The following is a 16,764-nucleotide window of genomic DNA, read 5'->3' on the forward strand; positions in this document are numbered from 1 at the left end:
ACATCTAGATGTCACGCCATACCATAGTGATTCATTAGTCCTTTAACAACTAGAGGTTACTCCATACCATAGTGATTCATTAGTCCTTTAACATCTAGATGTCACTCCATACCATAGTGATTCATTAGTCCTTTAACAACTAGATGTCACTCCATACCATAGTGATTCATTAGTCCTTTAACATCTAGATGTCACTCCATACCATAGTGATTCATTAGTCCTTTAACAACTAGATGCTGCTCCATACCATAGTGATTCATTAACAACTAGATGTTACTCCATACCATAGTGATTCATTAGTCCTTTAACAACTAGATGTCACTCCATACCATAGTGATTCATTAGTCCTTTAACATCTAGATGTTACTCCATACCATAGTGATTCATTAACGAGGTGTGACTACATACCATAGTGATTCATTAGTCCTTTAACAACTAGATGTCACTCCATACCATAGTGATTCATTAGTCCTTTAACAACTAGATGTTACTCCATACCATAGTGATTCATTAACAACTAGATGTTACTCCATACCATAGTGATTCATTAGTCCTTTAACAACTAGATATCACTCCATACCATAGTGATTCATTAGTCCTTTAACATCTAGATGTTACTCCATACCATAGTGATTCATTAACAACGAGGTGTTACTACATACCATAGTGATTCATTAACAACTAGATGTTACTCCATACCATAGTGATTCATTAACAACTAGATGTTACTCCATACCATACTGATTCATTAGTCCTTTAACAACTAGATGTCACTCCATACCAAAGTGATTCATTAGTCCTTTAACATCTAGATGTCACTCCATACCATAGTGATTCATTAACAACTAGATGTTACTACATACCATAGTGATTCATTAGTCCTTTAACAACTAGATGTTACTCCATACCATAGTGATTCATTAGTCCTTTAACAACTAGAGGTTACTCCATACCATAGTGATTCATTAGTCCTTTAACATCTAGATGTCACTCCATACCATAGTGATTCATTAGTCCTTTAACAACTAGATGTTACTCCATACCATAGTGATTCATTAGTCCTTTAACAACTAGATGTTACTCCATACCATAGTGATTCATTAGTCCTTTAACAACTAGATGTCACTCCATACCATAGTGATTCATTAGTCCTTTAACAACTAGATGTCACTCCATACCATAGTGATTCATTAGTCCTTTAACAACTAGATGTTACTCCATATCATAGTAATTCATTAGTCCTTTAACAACTAGATGTTACTCCATACCATAGTGATTCATTAGTCCTTTAACATCTAGATGTTACTCCATACCATAGTGATTCATTAACAACTAGATGTTACTACATACCGTAGTGATTCATTAGTCCTTTAACAACTAGATGTTACTCCATACCATAGTGATTCATTAGTCCTTTAACAACTAGATGCTGCTCCACACCATAGTGATTCATTAGTCTTTTAACAACTAGATGTCACTCCATACCATAGTGATTCATTAGTCCTTTAACAACTAGATGTTACTCCATACCATAGTGATTCATTAGTCCTTTAACAACTAGATGTTACTCCATACCATAGTGATTCATGAGTCCTTCTCCTTCGTCTGGTCAGAACCCTGGGTTGTGCGCCGCTGTGTGTGGAGGGGCATTCAGCCAGGGTCCACGATCATCTGGTTCTGGATTGCCTTGAGCGTTTGGGCATTCTCTCTTAAAATGACCAGGTTGGCCGCATACAAAGCAGCCTTTCTGTAGACACAAAGGGGAAGTGTGTCCAGGTTGATTGCAGGTCTAGCAGACGGAAGTTTTTGAATTTCCTCTGCCACGGTCTCTTCCCCGGGATCGTCCTCCACCACTCCGCGGGTGACCTGCTCCTTTTCCTCTCGGCAGCCCTCCGGTTGCATATGGTTATGGTTGTGGAGCATGTGGATGTGGAGCATATGGTTGTGGATTTGTGGATTTCCCTTGGTAGAAAACCAGCTGATCTGTAGTTTAGTGTCTTTCGTTGTCTTCTCCCTTTCTTCTATATCTGAGAATTGTCTTTCATGTTTCATGTGTTCCCAGACCTCATCTGGCTCTTTGTACTCTCATCCCGCACAGTTCATACACACAGCTCTGTGCACTTCCCATTTTCTAAATAGCCCCCAGTTCACTCCTGGCTTTCCCCTTTTCTTTAGTCTTTCATAGTCCTCAAGTCTCCCTCCTAGTGGAAAACCACCTTCCTTGTGACACAGTGGAATCTCACTCATTGCCCACTCTCCAAATAGTCTCGTCATGGATCGGTTCGGTCCGGTGTCCTCAGGAACCACCGGTTTTCCTTTTTTTTCTTTTTTTTTTTCTCGGTAAAATACAGAAAAACAATATTGATCAGTATAACGGATACTTCTTTACAGTATAACAAGTTACAGTACAAACAAGCAATCTTTTTACATATGCTTACAAATGGAAAAAAACCCTGATCTTAAGCCTTATCTTTAAATTAATACTCCCGAGCTCTTTTTCCCCCTAATGGGAAAGAACTCCAAAGTATATCTTCTCCCAGATGCACTTCTCTCACTTTTCCAATATATGTCTGATTAGTACTGTAACAGCCCCGTTTACACCACGATGCTGTCACGATCTTCCAAACCACTACGTTCAAACCACTATCTCCCAACAACTTTTCTAATCGGCTAATGCTCAACGTTACAGTATCTAATTTAACATTACATCCTCGCTGACACCATCATTTATACATTAATACATTTCCTTCTTCAAGAGGACTCTACCCCTATCTCCCATTCATACTCCCATCTCTCAAGCGGACTCTGCCCACATCTCCCAATCAGCCAACCCATATAATAGAGAATAGACCCTTCTTGCTCAGCATCCCTCAGCAGCCCTCTTGCAGAGGACTCAAACCCCTTTGAGTCGTTTTTGAGAAAGGACCCTTCCAATCCCAATAATAGAGAAAATACCAAAAGGCCCTTCTTTCAAGAGGACTCTACCCCTATCTCTCATTCAGCCTTCTCTCAGAGGACTCACACCCCTTTTTGAGAAAGGACCCTTCTTTCAAGAGGACTCTACCCCTATCTCTCATTCACTGAGCTCGCTATTTTATTAAAACTTAGCGCTCATTTTCTTAAAACTAAGCTTGTTAACCCATGATCAAAGAATCCAGGTCTTATCTAAATGTGTTTAGGATAGAGTAGACAGTCTCCCCTGCTCCAGTGATTACAGGAGGGTTTCATCTGCTCCAACCTCTATGTGGAGTGAGAATTCCCTGTGCATGGTTGACCTGTCTTCACTCTGGGATCAGTTGAAGACTGCCATTATCCATCCCATCCTCGTTGCCAAGAGTTGTAAGGGAAATTCTGCTCCATGTACAAACAAGTGACCACAGGAAACTTCTTTGATCAGAGGTTAGTTTGTTTAATAAGGATTGCAAGCTGGATTGCAAGCCGTAATTTGCATGTAACTCACTCAGCACAAAATATGGTGTTTTCCCTTTTTATCCCCTACTGGGGATCACCCCACCCGGGGTGATGTCCCTTAACAGTAATACCACATAAGCTCATAATTAATAGTTGCTAATACAAAGATGTCTCTGCTAGGCAGAGTTCAGCTTATTGTGTTATTTGCAGTTAGTTTCCCAATCACTCTTCCCGTTATTGCTATCATGTGCAAGCAGAAGTAAGACTGGAACATAGTATCAACAGGAACTCTTAGTTCCCTTTATCCATCTGTTACCCAAAGTATAGTTTCAACACACAGACATATGACTTTAACAGCTTCTATCTCAAGGCCATCAGACTGTTAAACAGCCACCACTAACATTTAGTGGCCGCTGCCAACATACTGACTCAACTCCAGCCACTTTAATAATGGGAATTGATGGAAATTATGTAAAAATGTATCATTAGCCACTTTAAAGAATGCCACTTAATATAAAATTTACATACCCTAAATCACTCATCTCATATGTATATGTATATACTGTACTCTATATCATCTACTGCATCTTGCCATCTTTATGTAATACATGTATCACTAGCCATTTTAAACTATGCCACTTTATGTTTATATACCCTACATTACTCATCTCACATGTATATACTGTACACTATAACATCTACTGCATCTTGCCTATGCCGTTCTGTTCCATCACTCATTCATATATCTTTATGTACATATTCTTTATCCCTTTACACTTGTATGTATAAGGTAGTAGTTGTGGAATTGTTAGGTTAGATTACTTGTTGGTTATTACTGCATTGTCGGAACTAGAAGCACAAGCATTTCGCTACACTCGCATTAACATCTGCTAACCATGTGCACGTGACAAATAAAATTTGATTTGATTTGTACAGTTGACCTTTTCATGGACTTGCAAGGTCTATCACTGATTCTTAATCTCAAGCTCAAGCAAAACATGCAAATCATTGTACTTTTGCAATTACAGGTAGAATTGTAATGTACAGATATTATAAAATTCCTTTCAGTCCTCCCACCAGCCTCCTCTGTTGTCATGGTGTTGTTTCCACTTTCTCACAGATCCAGTAACGATTGTTTAAACATGACAGGTCATTCCATGCCTTTACAGGACGCCATGTTTCTGTGTTCAGCTCAACACAGTCCTCGTTCCGATTTGCTGGGTTGTCACCACCATTATCAGGCTGCTGTGTGTGCCAGTAACTACAGAGTAAACAAGACAGAGAAAATAAAATCATGAACAATGTATTTTGGCACATGAGCGAAATAGAACAGGTGTAGACTTTACCATGAAATGCTTAGTTACGGGTCCTTCCCCAACAATGCAGAGTTAAAGAGTGAGAAGTAAATGAGTAAAACATTTGCTAAATAAAAATGAAAATAATAACACAAAATAAAAAGTGACTAGGCAATTAGGACAGATAATAAACAGAGTAGCAGAGCGAGTGTGAAGAATGTGAAAGTGTGTGTGGACGTGTTAAATACTATTTCTAGGGGGTTAAGGTTAGAATCAGTATAGGGTTAGGGTTAGGAGCAAGGGTTAGTTTTAGGGTTATGGTTAGAGTTAGGTTTAGGGTTATGGTTAGGTTTAGAGTAAGAGTACGGGTTAGGGATAATAAGATTTTAAATGGGACTGATTAGTGGGGTCAATATACGTGTGTGTGTGTCTTGTGTGTACATGTATGTGTGTATTTGAGTATCAGTGTAAGTATGTGTGAGTGTGTGGGTAGAGTCTAGTGAGTGTGTGGGTAGAGTCTAGTGAGGGTGTGGGTAGAGTCTAGTGAGGGTGTGGGTAGATTCTAGTGAGTGTGTGGGTAGAATCTAGTGAATGTGTGGGTAGATTCTAGTGAGCGTGTGGGTAGAGTCTAGTGAGCGTGTGGGTAGAGTCTACTGAGTGTGTGGATAGATTCTAGTGAGTGTGTGGGTAGAGTCTAGTGAGTGTGTGGGTAAAGTCTAGTGAGTGTGTGGCTAGAGTCTAGTGAGTGTGTGGGTAAAGTCTAGTGAGTGTGTGGCTAGAGTCTAGTGAGTGTGTGGGTAAAGTCTAGTGAGTGTGTGGGTAAAGTCTAGTGAGTGTGTGGGTAAAGTCTAGTGAGTGTGTGGGTAGAGTCTAGTGAGTGTGTGGGTAGAGTCTAGTGAGTGTGTGGGTAGAGTCTAGTGAGTGTGTGGGTAGAGTCTAGTGAGTGTGTGGGTAGAGTCTAGTGAGTGTGTGGGTAAAGTCTAGTGAGTGTGTGGGTAAAGTCTAGTGAGTGTGTGGGTAAAGTCTAGTGAGTGTGTGGGTAAAGTCTAGTGAGTGTGTGGGTAAAGTCTAGTGAGTGTGTGGGTAGAGTCTAGTGAGTGTGTAGGGTAGAGTCTAGTGAGTGTGTGGGTAGAGTCTAGTGAGTGTGTGGGTAGAGTCTAGTGAGTGTGTGGGTAAAGTCTAGTGAGTGTGTGGGTAGAGTCTAGTGAGTGTGTGGGTAGAGTCTAGTGAGTGTGTGGGTAGAGTCTAGTGAGTGTGTGGGTAGAGTCTAGTGAGTGTGTGGGTAGAGTCTAGTGAGTGTGTGGGTAGAGTCTAGTGAGTGTGTGGGTAGAGTCTAGTGAGTGTGTGGGTAGAGTCTAGTGAGTGTGTGGGTAGAGTCTAGTGAGTGTGTGGGTAGAGTCTAGTGAGTGTGTGGGTAGAGTCTAGTGAGTGTGTGGGTAGAGTCTAGTGAGTGTGTGGGTAGAGTCTAGTGAGTGTGTGGGTAGAGTCTAGTGAGTGTGTGGGTAGAGTCTAGTGAGTGTGTGGGTAGAGTCTAGTGAGTGTGTGGGTAGAGTCTAGTGAGTGTGTAGGGTAGAGTCTAGTGAGTGTGTGGGTAAAGTCTAGTGAGTGTGTGGGTAAAGTCTAGTGAGTGTGTGGGTAGAGTCTAGTGAGTGTGTGGGTAGAGTCTAGTGAGTGTGTGGGTAGAGTCTAGTGAGTGTGTGGGTGGAGTCTAGTGAGTGTGTGGGTAGATTCTAGTGAGTGTGTGGGTAGAGTCTAGTGAGTGTGTGGGTAGAGTCTAGTGAGTGTGTGGGTAGAGTCTAGTGAGACTGTGGGTAGAGTCTAGTGAGTGTGTGGGTAGAGTCTAGTGAGTGTGTGGGTAGATTCTAGTGAGTGTGTGGGTAGAGTCTAGTGAGTGTGTGGGTAGAGTCTAGTGAGTGTGTGGGTAGAGTCTAGTGAGTGTGTGGGTAGAGTCTAGTGAGTGTGTGGGTAGAGTCTAGTGAGTGTGTGGGTAGAGTCTAGTGAGTGTGTGGGTAGAGTCTAGTGAGCGTGTGGGTAGAGTCTATTGAGCGTGTGGGTAGAGTCTAGTGAGTGTGTGGGTAGAGTCTAGTGAGCGTGTGGGTAGAGTCTAGTGAGTGTGTGGGTAAAGTCTAGTGAGTGTGTGGGTAGAGTCTAGTGAGCGTGTGGGTAGAGTCTAGTGAGCGTGTGGGTAGAGTCTAGTGAGCGTGTGGGTAGAGTAGTGAGTTTGCATAGTCAGTGTAAAAAAAAATAAAAAATGGGGTCATTGTAAATACAGACATGTTTTAATTTAATTACATTTTAAGAAATGTCTTTAGTGTTTGTGGAAAGACACCAATAAGTGGAAACAATACTTTTTATGAACATGATTTGAAGCAACATGTAATTTGTTAAAGGTCTCTATAACACCTGGATGGTCAAGTCTCACCTTATGGTCATTGGATTATGAACAACCCAGAGAATCCGTCCTACTTCATACACAGGTCAGTGTTATTATAGAGCAGTAGTCTCTTACCTTGGGGTGGTCAGTGTTATTATAGAGCAGTAATCTCTTACCTTGGGGTGGTCAGTGTTATTACAGAGCAGTAGTGTCTTACCTTGGGGTGGTCAGTGTTATTATAGAGCAGTAGTCTCTTACCTTGGGGTGGTCAGTGTTATTATAGAGCAGTAGTCTCTTACCTTGGGGTGGTCAGTGTTATTATAGAGCAGTAGTATCTTACCTTGGGGTGGTCAGTGTTATTATAGAGCAGTAGTCTCTTACCTTGGGGTGGTCAGTGTTATTACAGAGCATTAGTCTCTTACCTTGGGGTGGTCAGTGTTATTATAGAGCAGTAATCTCTTACCTTGGGGTGGTCAGTGTTATTATAGAGCAGTAGTCTCTTATCTTGGGGTGGTCAGTGTTATTATAGAGCAGTAGTCTCTTATCTTGGGGTGGTCAGTGTTATTATAGAGCAGTAGTCTCTTACCTTGGGGTGGTCAGTGTTATTATAGAGCAGTAGTCTCTTATCTTGTTGTGGTCAGTGTTATTATAGAGCAGTAGTCTCTTATCTTGGGGTGGTCAGTGTTATTATAGAGCAGTAGTCTCTTACCTTGGGGTGGTCAGTGTTATTAGATTAGTAGTCTCTTATGTTGGGGTGGTCAGTGTTAATATAGAGCAGTAGTGTCTTACCTTGGGGTGGTCAGTGTTATTATAGAGCAGTAATCTCTTACCTTGGGGTGGTCAGTGTTATTATAGAGCAGTAGTCTCTTACCTTGGGGTGGTCAGTGTTATTATAGAGCAGTAGTCTCTTACCTTGGGGTGGTTAGTGTTATTATAGAGCAGTAGTCTCTTATCTTGGGGTGGTCAGTGTTATTATAGAGCAGTAGTCTCTTACCTTGGGGTGGTCAGTGTTATTATAGAGCAGTAGTCTCTTACCTTGGGGTTGTCAGTGTTATTATAGAGCAGTAGTCTCTTACCTTGGGGTGGTAAGTGTTATTATAGAGCAGTAGTCTCTTACCTTGTGGTGGTCAGTGTTATTATAGAGCAGTAGTCTCTTACCTTGGGGTGGTCAGTGTTATTATAGAGCAGTAGTCTCTTACCTTGGGGTGGTCAGTGTTATTAAAGCAGTAGTCTCTTACCTTGGGGTGGTCAGTGTTATTATAGAGCAGTAGTCTCTTATCTTGGGGTGGTCAGTGTTATTATAGAGCAGTAGTCTCTTATCTTGGGGTGGTCAGTGTTATTATAGAGCAGTAGTCTCTTACCTTGGGGTGGTCAGTGTTATTATAGAGCAGTAGTCTCTTATCTTGGGGTGGTCAGTGTTATTATAGAGCAGTAGTCTCTTATCTTGGGGTGTTCAGTGTTATTATAGAGCAGTAGTCGCTTACCTTGGGGTGGTCAGTGTTATTATAGAGCAGTAGTCTCTTACCTTGGGGTGGTCAGTGTTATTAGATTAGTAGTCTCTTATGTTGGGGTGGTCAGTGTTAATATAGAGCAGTAGTGTCTTACCTTGGGGTGGTCAGTGTTATTATAGAGCAGTAGTCTCTTACCTTGGGGTGGTCAGTGTTATTAGATTAGTAGTCTCTTATGTTGGGGTGGTCAGTGTTAATATAGAGCAGTAGTGTCTTACCTTGGGGTGGTCAGTGTTATTATAGACAGTAATCTCTCACCTTGGGGTGGTCAGTGTTATTATAGAGCAGTAGTCTCTTATCTTGGGGTGGTCAGTGTTATTATAGAGCAGTAGTCTCTTATCTTGGGGTGGTCAGTGTTATTATAGAGCAGTAGTCTCTTACCTTGGGGTGGTCAGTGTTATAAGATTAGTAGTCTCTTATGTTGGGGTGGTCAGTGTTAATATAGAGCAGTAGTGTCTTACCTTGGGGTGGTCAGTGTTATTATAGAGCAGTAATCTCTTACCTTGGGGTGGTCAGTGTTATTATAGAGCAGTAGTCTCTTACCTTGGGGTGGTCAGTGTTATTATAGAGCAGTAGTCTCTTACCTTGGGGTGGTTAGTGTTATTATAGAGCAGTAGTCTCTTATCTTGGGGTGGTCAGTGTTATTATAGAGCAGTAGTCTCTTACCTTGGGGTGGTCAGTGTTATTATAGAGCAGTAGTCTCTTACCTTGGGGTGGTCAGTGTTATTATAGAGCAGTAGTCTCTTACCTTGGGGTGGTCAGTGTTATTATAGAGCAGTAGTCTCTTACCTTGTGGTGGTCAGTGTTATTATAGAGCAGTAGTCTCTTACCTTGGGGTGGTCAGTGTTATTATAGAGCAGTAGTCTCTTACCTTGGGGTGGTCAGTGTTATTAAAGCAGTAGTCTCTTACCTTGGGGTGGTCAGTGTTATTATAGAGCAGTAGTCTCTTATCTTGGGGTGGTCAGTGTTATTATAGAGCAGTAGTCTCTTATCTTGGGGTGGTCAGTGTTATTATAGAGCAGTAGTCTCTTACCTTGGGGTGGTCAGTGTTATTATAGAGCAGTAGTCTCTTATCTTGGGGTGGTCAGTGTTATTATAGAGCAGTAGTCTCTTATCTTGGGGTGTTCAGTGTTATTATAGAGCAGTAGTCGCTTACCTTGGGGTGGTCAGTGTTATTATAGAGCAGTAGTCTCTTACCTTGGGGTGGTCAGTGTTATTAGATTAGTAGTCTCTTATGTTGGGGTGGTCAGTGTTAATATAGAGCAGTAGTGTCTTACCTTGGGGTGGTCAGTGTTATTATAGAGCAGTGGTCTCTTACCTTGGGGTGGTCAGTGTTATTAGATTAGTAGTCTCTTATGTTGGGGTGGTCAGTGTTAATATAGAGCAGTGGTGTCTTACCTTGGGGTGGTCAGTGTTATTATAGACAGTAATCTCTTACCTTGGGGTGGTCAGTGTTATTATAGAGCAGTAGTCTCTTACCTTGGGGTGGTCAGTGTTATTATAGAGCAGTAGTCTCTTACCTTGGGATGGTCAGTGTTATTACAACAGTAGTCTCTTACCTTGGGGTGGTCAGTGTTATTATGGAGCAGTAGTCTCTTACCTATGGGTGGTCAGTGTTATTAGAGCAGTAGTGTCTTACCTTGGGGTGGTCAGTGGGGTGCCGTCCACCCATTTCCAGGTCCCCTCAGTAACAGAGTCAGTCAGACCAATCCAGGCTCTCTTATTGAGGCCAAAGAGAAACTCCTGTTGGTGAGAAAGATTCTGATATTGTCAACTACTATAGACTATATGTGTTAAGTACTGGAAGATGCATTACTTACCAAGAGATGTTTGATCATAACTCCCCCACCATATCTCTCTCTCTCTCACTCACTCACTCACTCACTCACTCACTCACTCACTCACTCACTCACTCACTCACTCACTCACTCACTCACTCACTCACTCACTCACTCAGTCACTCAGTCACTCACTCACTCACCTGTTCCATTTCACTGTTTACGATCACCAGGTCTGCTCCTCTCTCCAGACAGTCCTGTCTGCTCTCCTTCCAGGGTTTTTTCACAGTAGACAGGAAGTACCAACTGGAGTTAAACTGCTGCCAGCCTTCAGGGCAGGTTTGTTCTACAAGACAGAAAGATGAATTGCCATCGTATTATTCTGCACCTATTATTGTAGAATACGAACACAAGTTTACTGCATATTAGATATGTGATGTTATGATCATTTATCAGGTGAACTCACTCAGATTAGAGAACTTTCTCATGAGATCATCTCTTTCCTTCTGTAGCTGGTCTCTCTCTTCAGTCAGGGTGTTGCAACTGGTCTGTAGCTGGTCTCTCTCTTCAGTCTCATTGCCTCTGTTATCTGGAAAGGATTGATACATATAGCTCCTGGTTAATTCACTCACAAAACAGTAATTCAATAATATCTAAATGCATATTCCCATGATAATGACTCAGATGATTGGCTTGCAGTGTGGACATTTCACCAGTAAAACGTGATGAATTATCATTCAAGATTGACATGGATGTTTACAGTCTATTTTGAAATGAGCTGTTCCTGACTTGGTGTAGGACATAGAACATGTTCTTGAGACAATGTGGATATAGTCAGATGTTGTTATCTGAGGATGCATTTTATGTGTATTCTATAAAGAGATTCAAAAGGTGTCATCTGTCGGTACAAACTCTGATTCAGACATGATGATGTCATAAACAAGTATCACTACACCGCTGGTTACAAAAGACATGATTGACATCAAGGAAAGAGGACAGACTATCAGCTGATCATTCATGTTGATGATTGATGTAAACCTGCTAGTTAGGTAGATCAATCATTCTTTCACTGATTGGGATTTCATCTTTAATACTCACAAATAATAACTTCATAACATAGCCTGACCTTCATGGTCCCGCTTTAAATCACCTTCAGCTAATGAAGGCTTTTATACATCCTTCGGAATGCTTTCATAAGCACTACATAAATGTGTTATATAGCATCTATAAGTATATGTCATGCTTTATAAAGGGTTCATAAACATGGCCAAACTGTGTGACAATATCTCCCATGTCAAATGTGACATAACCCACTATGTTGAAAATGATATAAACATATAAATGGTGACATGCTATGCTGAAGTATGACACACGCTCTAAAGTTAAGTTTAGACACCTAATCTCGTTCCCAGACACTTCCGCCCAAATGCTTAGAAGGTCTGGTAGATCTACGCATCAAACTTGGCCTTCATTAGTTAGGTTAGATTAAAAGTACATTTTAAGAAGAGAAATTAGGGCTTAGCCATAATTATGACTTTGTGGCTGTGTTAACTATTGAAGACTAGCAAAGGACATGGCAAATATTTTACTCAGTAAGGTCACTTACATAGAATTCTATTGTCACTCCCACTAAGGCCAACTTTGAATGGTTGATATCCCAGGCTTATACTGTGCATTCGGAAAGTATTCAGACCCTTTGACTTTCTTACAGCCTTATTCTACAATGTATGAAATTGTTTTCTCCCCTCATCAATCTACACACAATACCCCATAATGGCAAAGCAAAAACAGTTTTTTAGAAGTTTTTGCAACTTTATTATAAATATTAAACAGAAATATCACATTTACATAAGTATTTAGACCCTTTACTCAGTAAAAGCACCTTTGGCAGCCATTACAGCTTTGAGACTTATTGGGTATGATTCTACAAGCTTGGCACACCTGTATTTGGGGAGTTTCTCCCATTTGTCTCTGTAGATCCTCTCAACCTCTGTTAGGTTGGATGGGGAGCATCGCTGCACAGATATTAACTCTCTCCAGAGGTGTTCGATTGGGTTCAAGTCCGGGCTTTGGCTGGGCCACTGAAGGACATTCAAAGACTTGTCCCGAAGCCATTCCTGCGTTGTTTGTCATGTGCCTTTTTAGTGAGGAGTGGCTTCCGTCTAGCCACTCCACCCTAATGGCCTGATAGGTGGAGTGCTGCATAGATGGTTGTCCTTCTGGAAGGTTCTCCCATCTCCACAGAGGAACTCTGGAGGTTTGTCAGAGTGACCATCAAGTTCTTGGTCACCTGACCAAGGCCCTTCTTCCCCGATTGCTCATTTTGGCCAAGCGGCCAGCTCTAGGAAGAGTCTTGGTGTTTCCAAACTCCTTCCATTTAGGAATGATGGAGGCCACTGTGTTCTTGGGGACCTTCAATGCTGCAGAAATGTCTTGGTACCCTTCCCCAGATCTGTGCCTCGACACAATCCTGTTTAAGAGCTCTATGGACAATTCCTTTGACCTCGTGGCATGTTTTTTGCTCTGACATGCACTGTCAACTGTGGGACCTTATATAGACAGGTGTGTGCCTTTCCAAATCATGTACAATTAATTGAATTTACCACAGGTGGACTCCAATCAAGTTGTAGAAACATCTCAAGGATGATCAATGGAAACAGGATGCACGTGAGCTCAATTTCGAGTCTCAAAGCAAAGGGTCTGAATACTTATGTATATAAGGTATTTATGTTTTTTTTTTTATACATTTGGAAAAATATACACTGCTGGATGTCATTTTGCCGGGCTCAGGCAGTGCTCCACCTTGCACAAAGGCGGAGGTAGCGGTCCTGCTGCTGGGTTGTTGCCCTCCTACGGCCTCCTCCACGTCTCCTGATGTACTGGCCTGTCTCCTGGTAGCGCCTCCATGCTCTGGACACTACGCTGACAGACACAGCAAACCTTATTGCCACAGCTCGCATTGATGTGCCATCCTGGATTAGCAGCACTACCTGAGCCACTTGTGTGGGTTGTAGACTCCGTCTCTTGCTACCACTAGAGTGAGAGCACCGCCAGCATTCAAAAGTGACCAAAACATCAGCCAGGAAGCATTGGAACTGAGAAGTGGTCTGTGGTCACCACCTGCAGAATCACTCCTTTATTGGGGGTGTCTTGCTAATTGCCTATAATTTCCACCTTTTGTCTATTCCATTTGCACAACAGCATGTGAAATTTATTGTCAATCAGTGTTGCTTCCTAAGTGGACAGTTTGATTTCACAGAAGTGTGATTGACTTGGAGTTACATTGTGTTGTTTAAGTGTTCCCTTTATTTTTTTGAGCAGTGTATATTAACCTGTTTTTACTTTGTCATTATGCGGTGTGTAGATTGATTCAATATTTTTTTCCCCTCATCAATTTTAGAATAAGGCTGTAACGTAACAAAATGTGGAAAAAGTGAAGACGTCTGAAAACTTCCCGAAAACACTGTAGACATGGTTTGTGTACTCAATGATCTGCTATGAAAAGCCAACTGACATTTACTCCTGAGGTGCTGACAATTTGCACCCTCGACAACTACTGTGATTATATTTTTTGACCATACTGGTCATTTATGAAAATTTGAACATCTTGGCCATGTTCTGTTATAATCTCCACCCGGCACAGCCAGAAGAGGACTGCCACCCCTCATAGCCTGGTTCCTCTCTAGGTTTCTTCCTAGGTTTTGGCCTTTCTAGGGAGTTTTTCCTAGCCACCGTGCTTCTACACCTGCATTGCTTGCTGTTTGCGGTTTTAGGCTGGGTTTCTGTACAGCACTTTGAGATATCAGCTGATGTAAGAAGGGCTATATAAATACATTTGATTTGATTTGAAGCAGAGCTGATGCAGTTGTATTGTTTTTGTGGTCACATTTTTGGCAGTGCTTGACTTTGACTGAAATAGGTTCCGGTACGCAGTCCCAAATGGCACCCTGTTCCCTATATAGTGCACTGTCATAAGTACAGTGCTAATAGGGTGTCATTTGGTCCTCACTCACAGAAAGCCAGTCTCAGGGAGATGTTGAGAGTGACTTGTAGAACACACAGCACTCCTAAACACACAGCAGCCATCCTGTAGAGTCTTAGTCTTCCATCTGGAGAGAAACACACACACACACACCATTCTACATTATGACTAAAACAGAACAAATATCATCCTACATCACTACTGATTATCATCAGAACTCTGACAACCAACCCCCCCCCCCCCCGATTTAGGGTTGGTAGCGAACGTTTGCTCAAGAGTGCTTTCATCTAAATTCTGATAAACAGGAAGCTACTTTATGAAGAAATTACCAAAATTACACAATATAGCTAAAGCATGACTTAAAGAGGATATCTGCGATTGCTGCTTACATTTTTGGGACTTTGAAAAGTATTCTTTACAGCTGTTTACCAATAACAGGCAGGTCACCAGGTGCAAAGAGCCTGTTTCAGGTTACCAGACCCTCAACTGTTTACGAATAACAGGCAGGTCACCAGGTGCACAGAGCCTGTTTCAGGTTACCAGACCCTCAACTGTTTACGAATAACAGGCAAGTCACCAGGTGCACAGAGCCTGTTTCAGGTTACCAGACCCTCAGCTGTTTACCAATAACAGGCAGGTCACCAGGTGCAAAGAGCCTGTTTCAGGTTACCAGACCCTCAGCTGTTTACCAATAACAGGCAGGTCACCAGGTGCAAAGAGCCTGTTTCAGGTTACCAGACCCTCAGATGTTTACCAATAACAGGCAAGTCACCAGGTGCACAGAGCCTGTTTCAGGTTACCAGACCCTCAGCTGTTTACCAATAACAGGCAGGTCACCAGGTGCACAGAGTCTGTTTCAGGTTACCAGACCCTCAGCTGTTTACCAATAACAGGCAGGTCACCAGGTGCACAGAGCCTGTTTCAGGTTACCAGACCCTCAGCTGTTTACCAATAACAGGCAGGTCACCAGGTGCACAGAGTCTGTTTCAGGTTACCAGACCCTCAGCTGTTTACCAATAACAGGCAGGTCACCAGGTGCACAGAGCCTGTTTCAGGTTACCAGACCCTCAGCTGTTTACCAATAACAGGCAGGTCACCAGGTGCACAGAGCCTGTTTCAGGTTACCAGACCCTCAACTGTTTACCAATAACAGGCAGGTCACCAGGTGCACAGATTATTAAATAGTAGTTCCAATAGTTCCAATAACTGAATTTAAACAATAAATTGAAATGATACATTTTAGTGTTTGTGACCCCAGCAGGTTGTAAACCCCAGGTTCTGTACCAACTGAACCACCTAGAAGATAGAACAATAAAACATGTACAAGTGTTTTTCTATGATGTGATATTAGTGTGTGTGTGCGTTTCAGCATACGTGTGTGCGTTCGGTTTGTGAGTTCATACCTGTCTGCATCTGTGTGAGAGAGGGAGAGAAAGATCATTATTTGTACCTGAGAGATGAGTCTCAGTCTTCACGCTCCTCGTTGCTTTGTTCCGGTTTTCTTCATTAACATCTTTTAGGTCAATCACCTGTTTGTTGACGTAGTCAGCCATCTTAACTAACCATACCGAATATCAATGATTACCCCAATCAATGAATTAATCAACTAATTCAGTCTGTCTGACCTTTTATTGTAGTATTTATGATTTTAACTTTAACTTATAGTATTAACTTACTAATGATTACCTTTCTAACTGACTCCTAATGGTAATATCTACTGTATGATTCTAGTTGCTCTGACGTGGGTCTCCATTCGTGTCTCTGATGTCTGTCTGTGGTGCACTGCAGTTGAAAGAACATTTTAAGTATCCAATCACTTTCAAGCAAGACGTCATATTTCACAATAACTATTTGTGACATTGTTCATAAGGAAGTGACATTATGGCTCGCACTCAGTGACTCACATTCAATCAGGAAGCTGGTTTGAACTCAGAGATGTTTCCTTTATGTCACGTTCCTGACCTTATTTCCTTTATTTTGTCTTTGTTTAGTATGGTCAGGGCGTGAGTTGGGGTGGGCATTCTATGTTATGTGTTTCTATGTTGGGTTCAATGTATTAGCCTGATATGGTTCTCAATTAGTGGCAGGTGTTTTACGTTTCCTCTGATTGAGAACCATATTAAGGTAGGCTGTTCTCACTGTTTGTTTGTGGGTGATTGTTCCTGTGTCAGTGTTTGTACCACACGGGAGTGTTTCGTTTCGTTCGTTTGTGTGTTCCGTCCTGTTCGTGCGTTCATGTGTTTTGTTCTCAAGTTCAGGTCTTTTCACGTCGTTTGTTATTTTGTAGTTTGTTCAAGTGTTTTTCGTCTTCGTTTAAATAAACGTGATTATGTCTTTAAACTACGCTGCATATTGGTCCGATCCTTGCTCCTCTTCAGATGAGGAGAAAGACGAGCGTTACAGAATCACCCACCAA

The 16,764-nt window shown here is 41.9% G+C and overlaps 1 protein-coding gene across 1 annotated transcript; it reads right to left on the minus strand.

Moving 5' to 3' along the window:
* Positions 1-1,581: 1,581 nt before the first annotated feature.
* LOC129841307 (C-type lectin domain family 4 member E-like) lies at positions 1,582-16,130 on the minus strand. Its single transcript, XM_055909516.1, has 6 exons — positions 15,799-16,130; positions 14,380-14,475; positions 10,833-10,955; positions 10,570-10,712; positions 10,228-10,331; positions 1,582-4,672 (listed from the first exon to the last, which is right to left on the minus strand). Exons 1-6 carry the CDS (start codon positions 15,899-15,901, stop codon positions 4,504-4,506), a joined length of 738 nt encoding a protein of 245 aa, XP_055765491.1. The 5' UTR covers positions 15,902-16,130; the 3' UTR covers positions 1,582-4,503.
* Positions 16,131-16,764: the final 634 nt, after the last annotated feature.

Source organism: Salvelinus fontinalis, chromosome 42 (assembly GCF_029448725.1).
Source record: "Salvelinus fontinalis isolate EN_2023a chromosome 42, ASM2944872v1, whole genome shotgun sequence".
In the NCBI taxonomy this organism is placed as follows: domain Eukaryota; kingdom Metazoa; phylum Chordata; class Actinopteri; order Salmoniformes; family Salmonidae; genus Salvelinus; species Salvelinus fontinalis.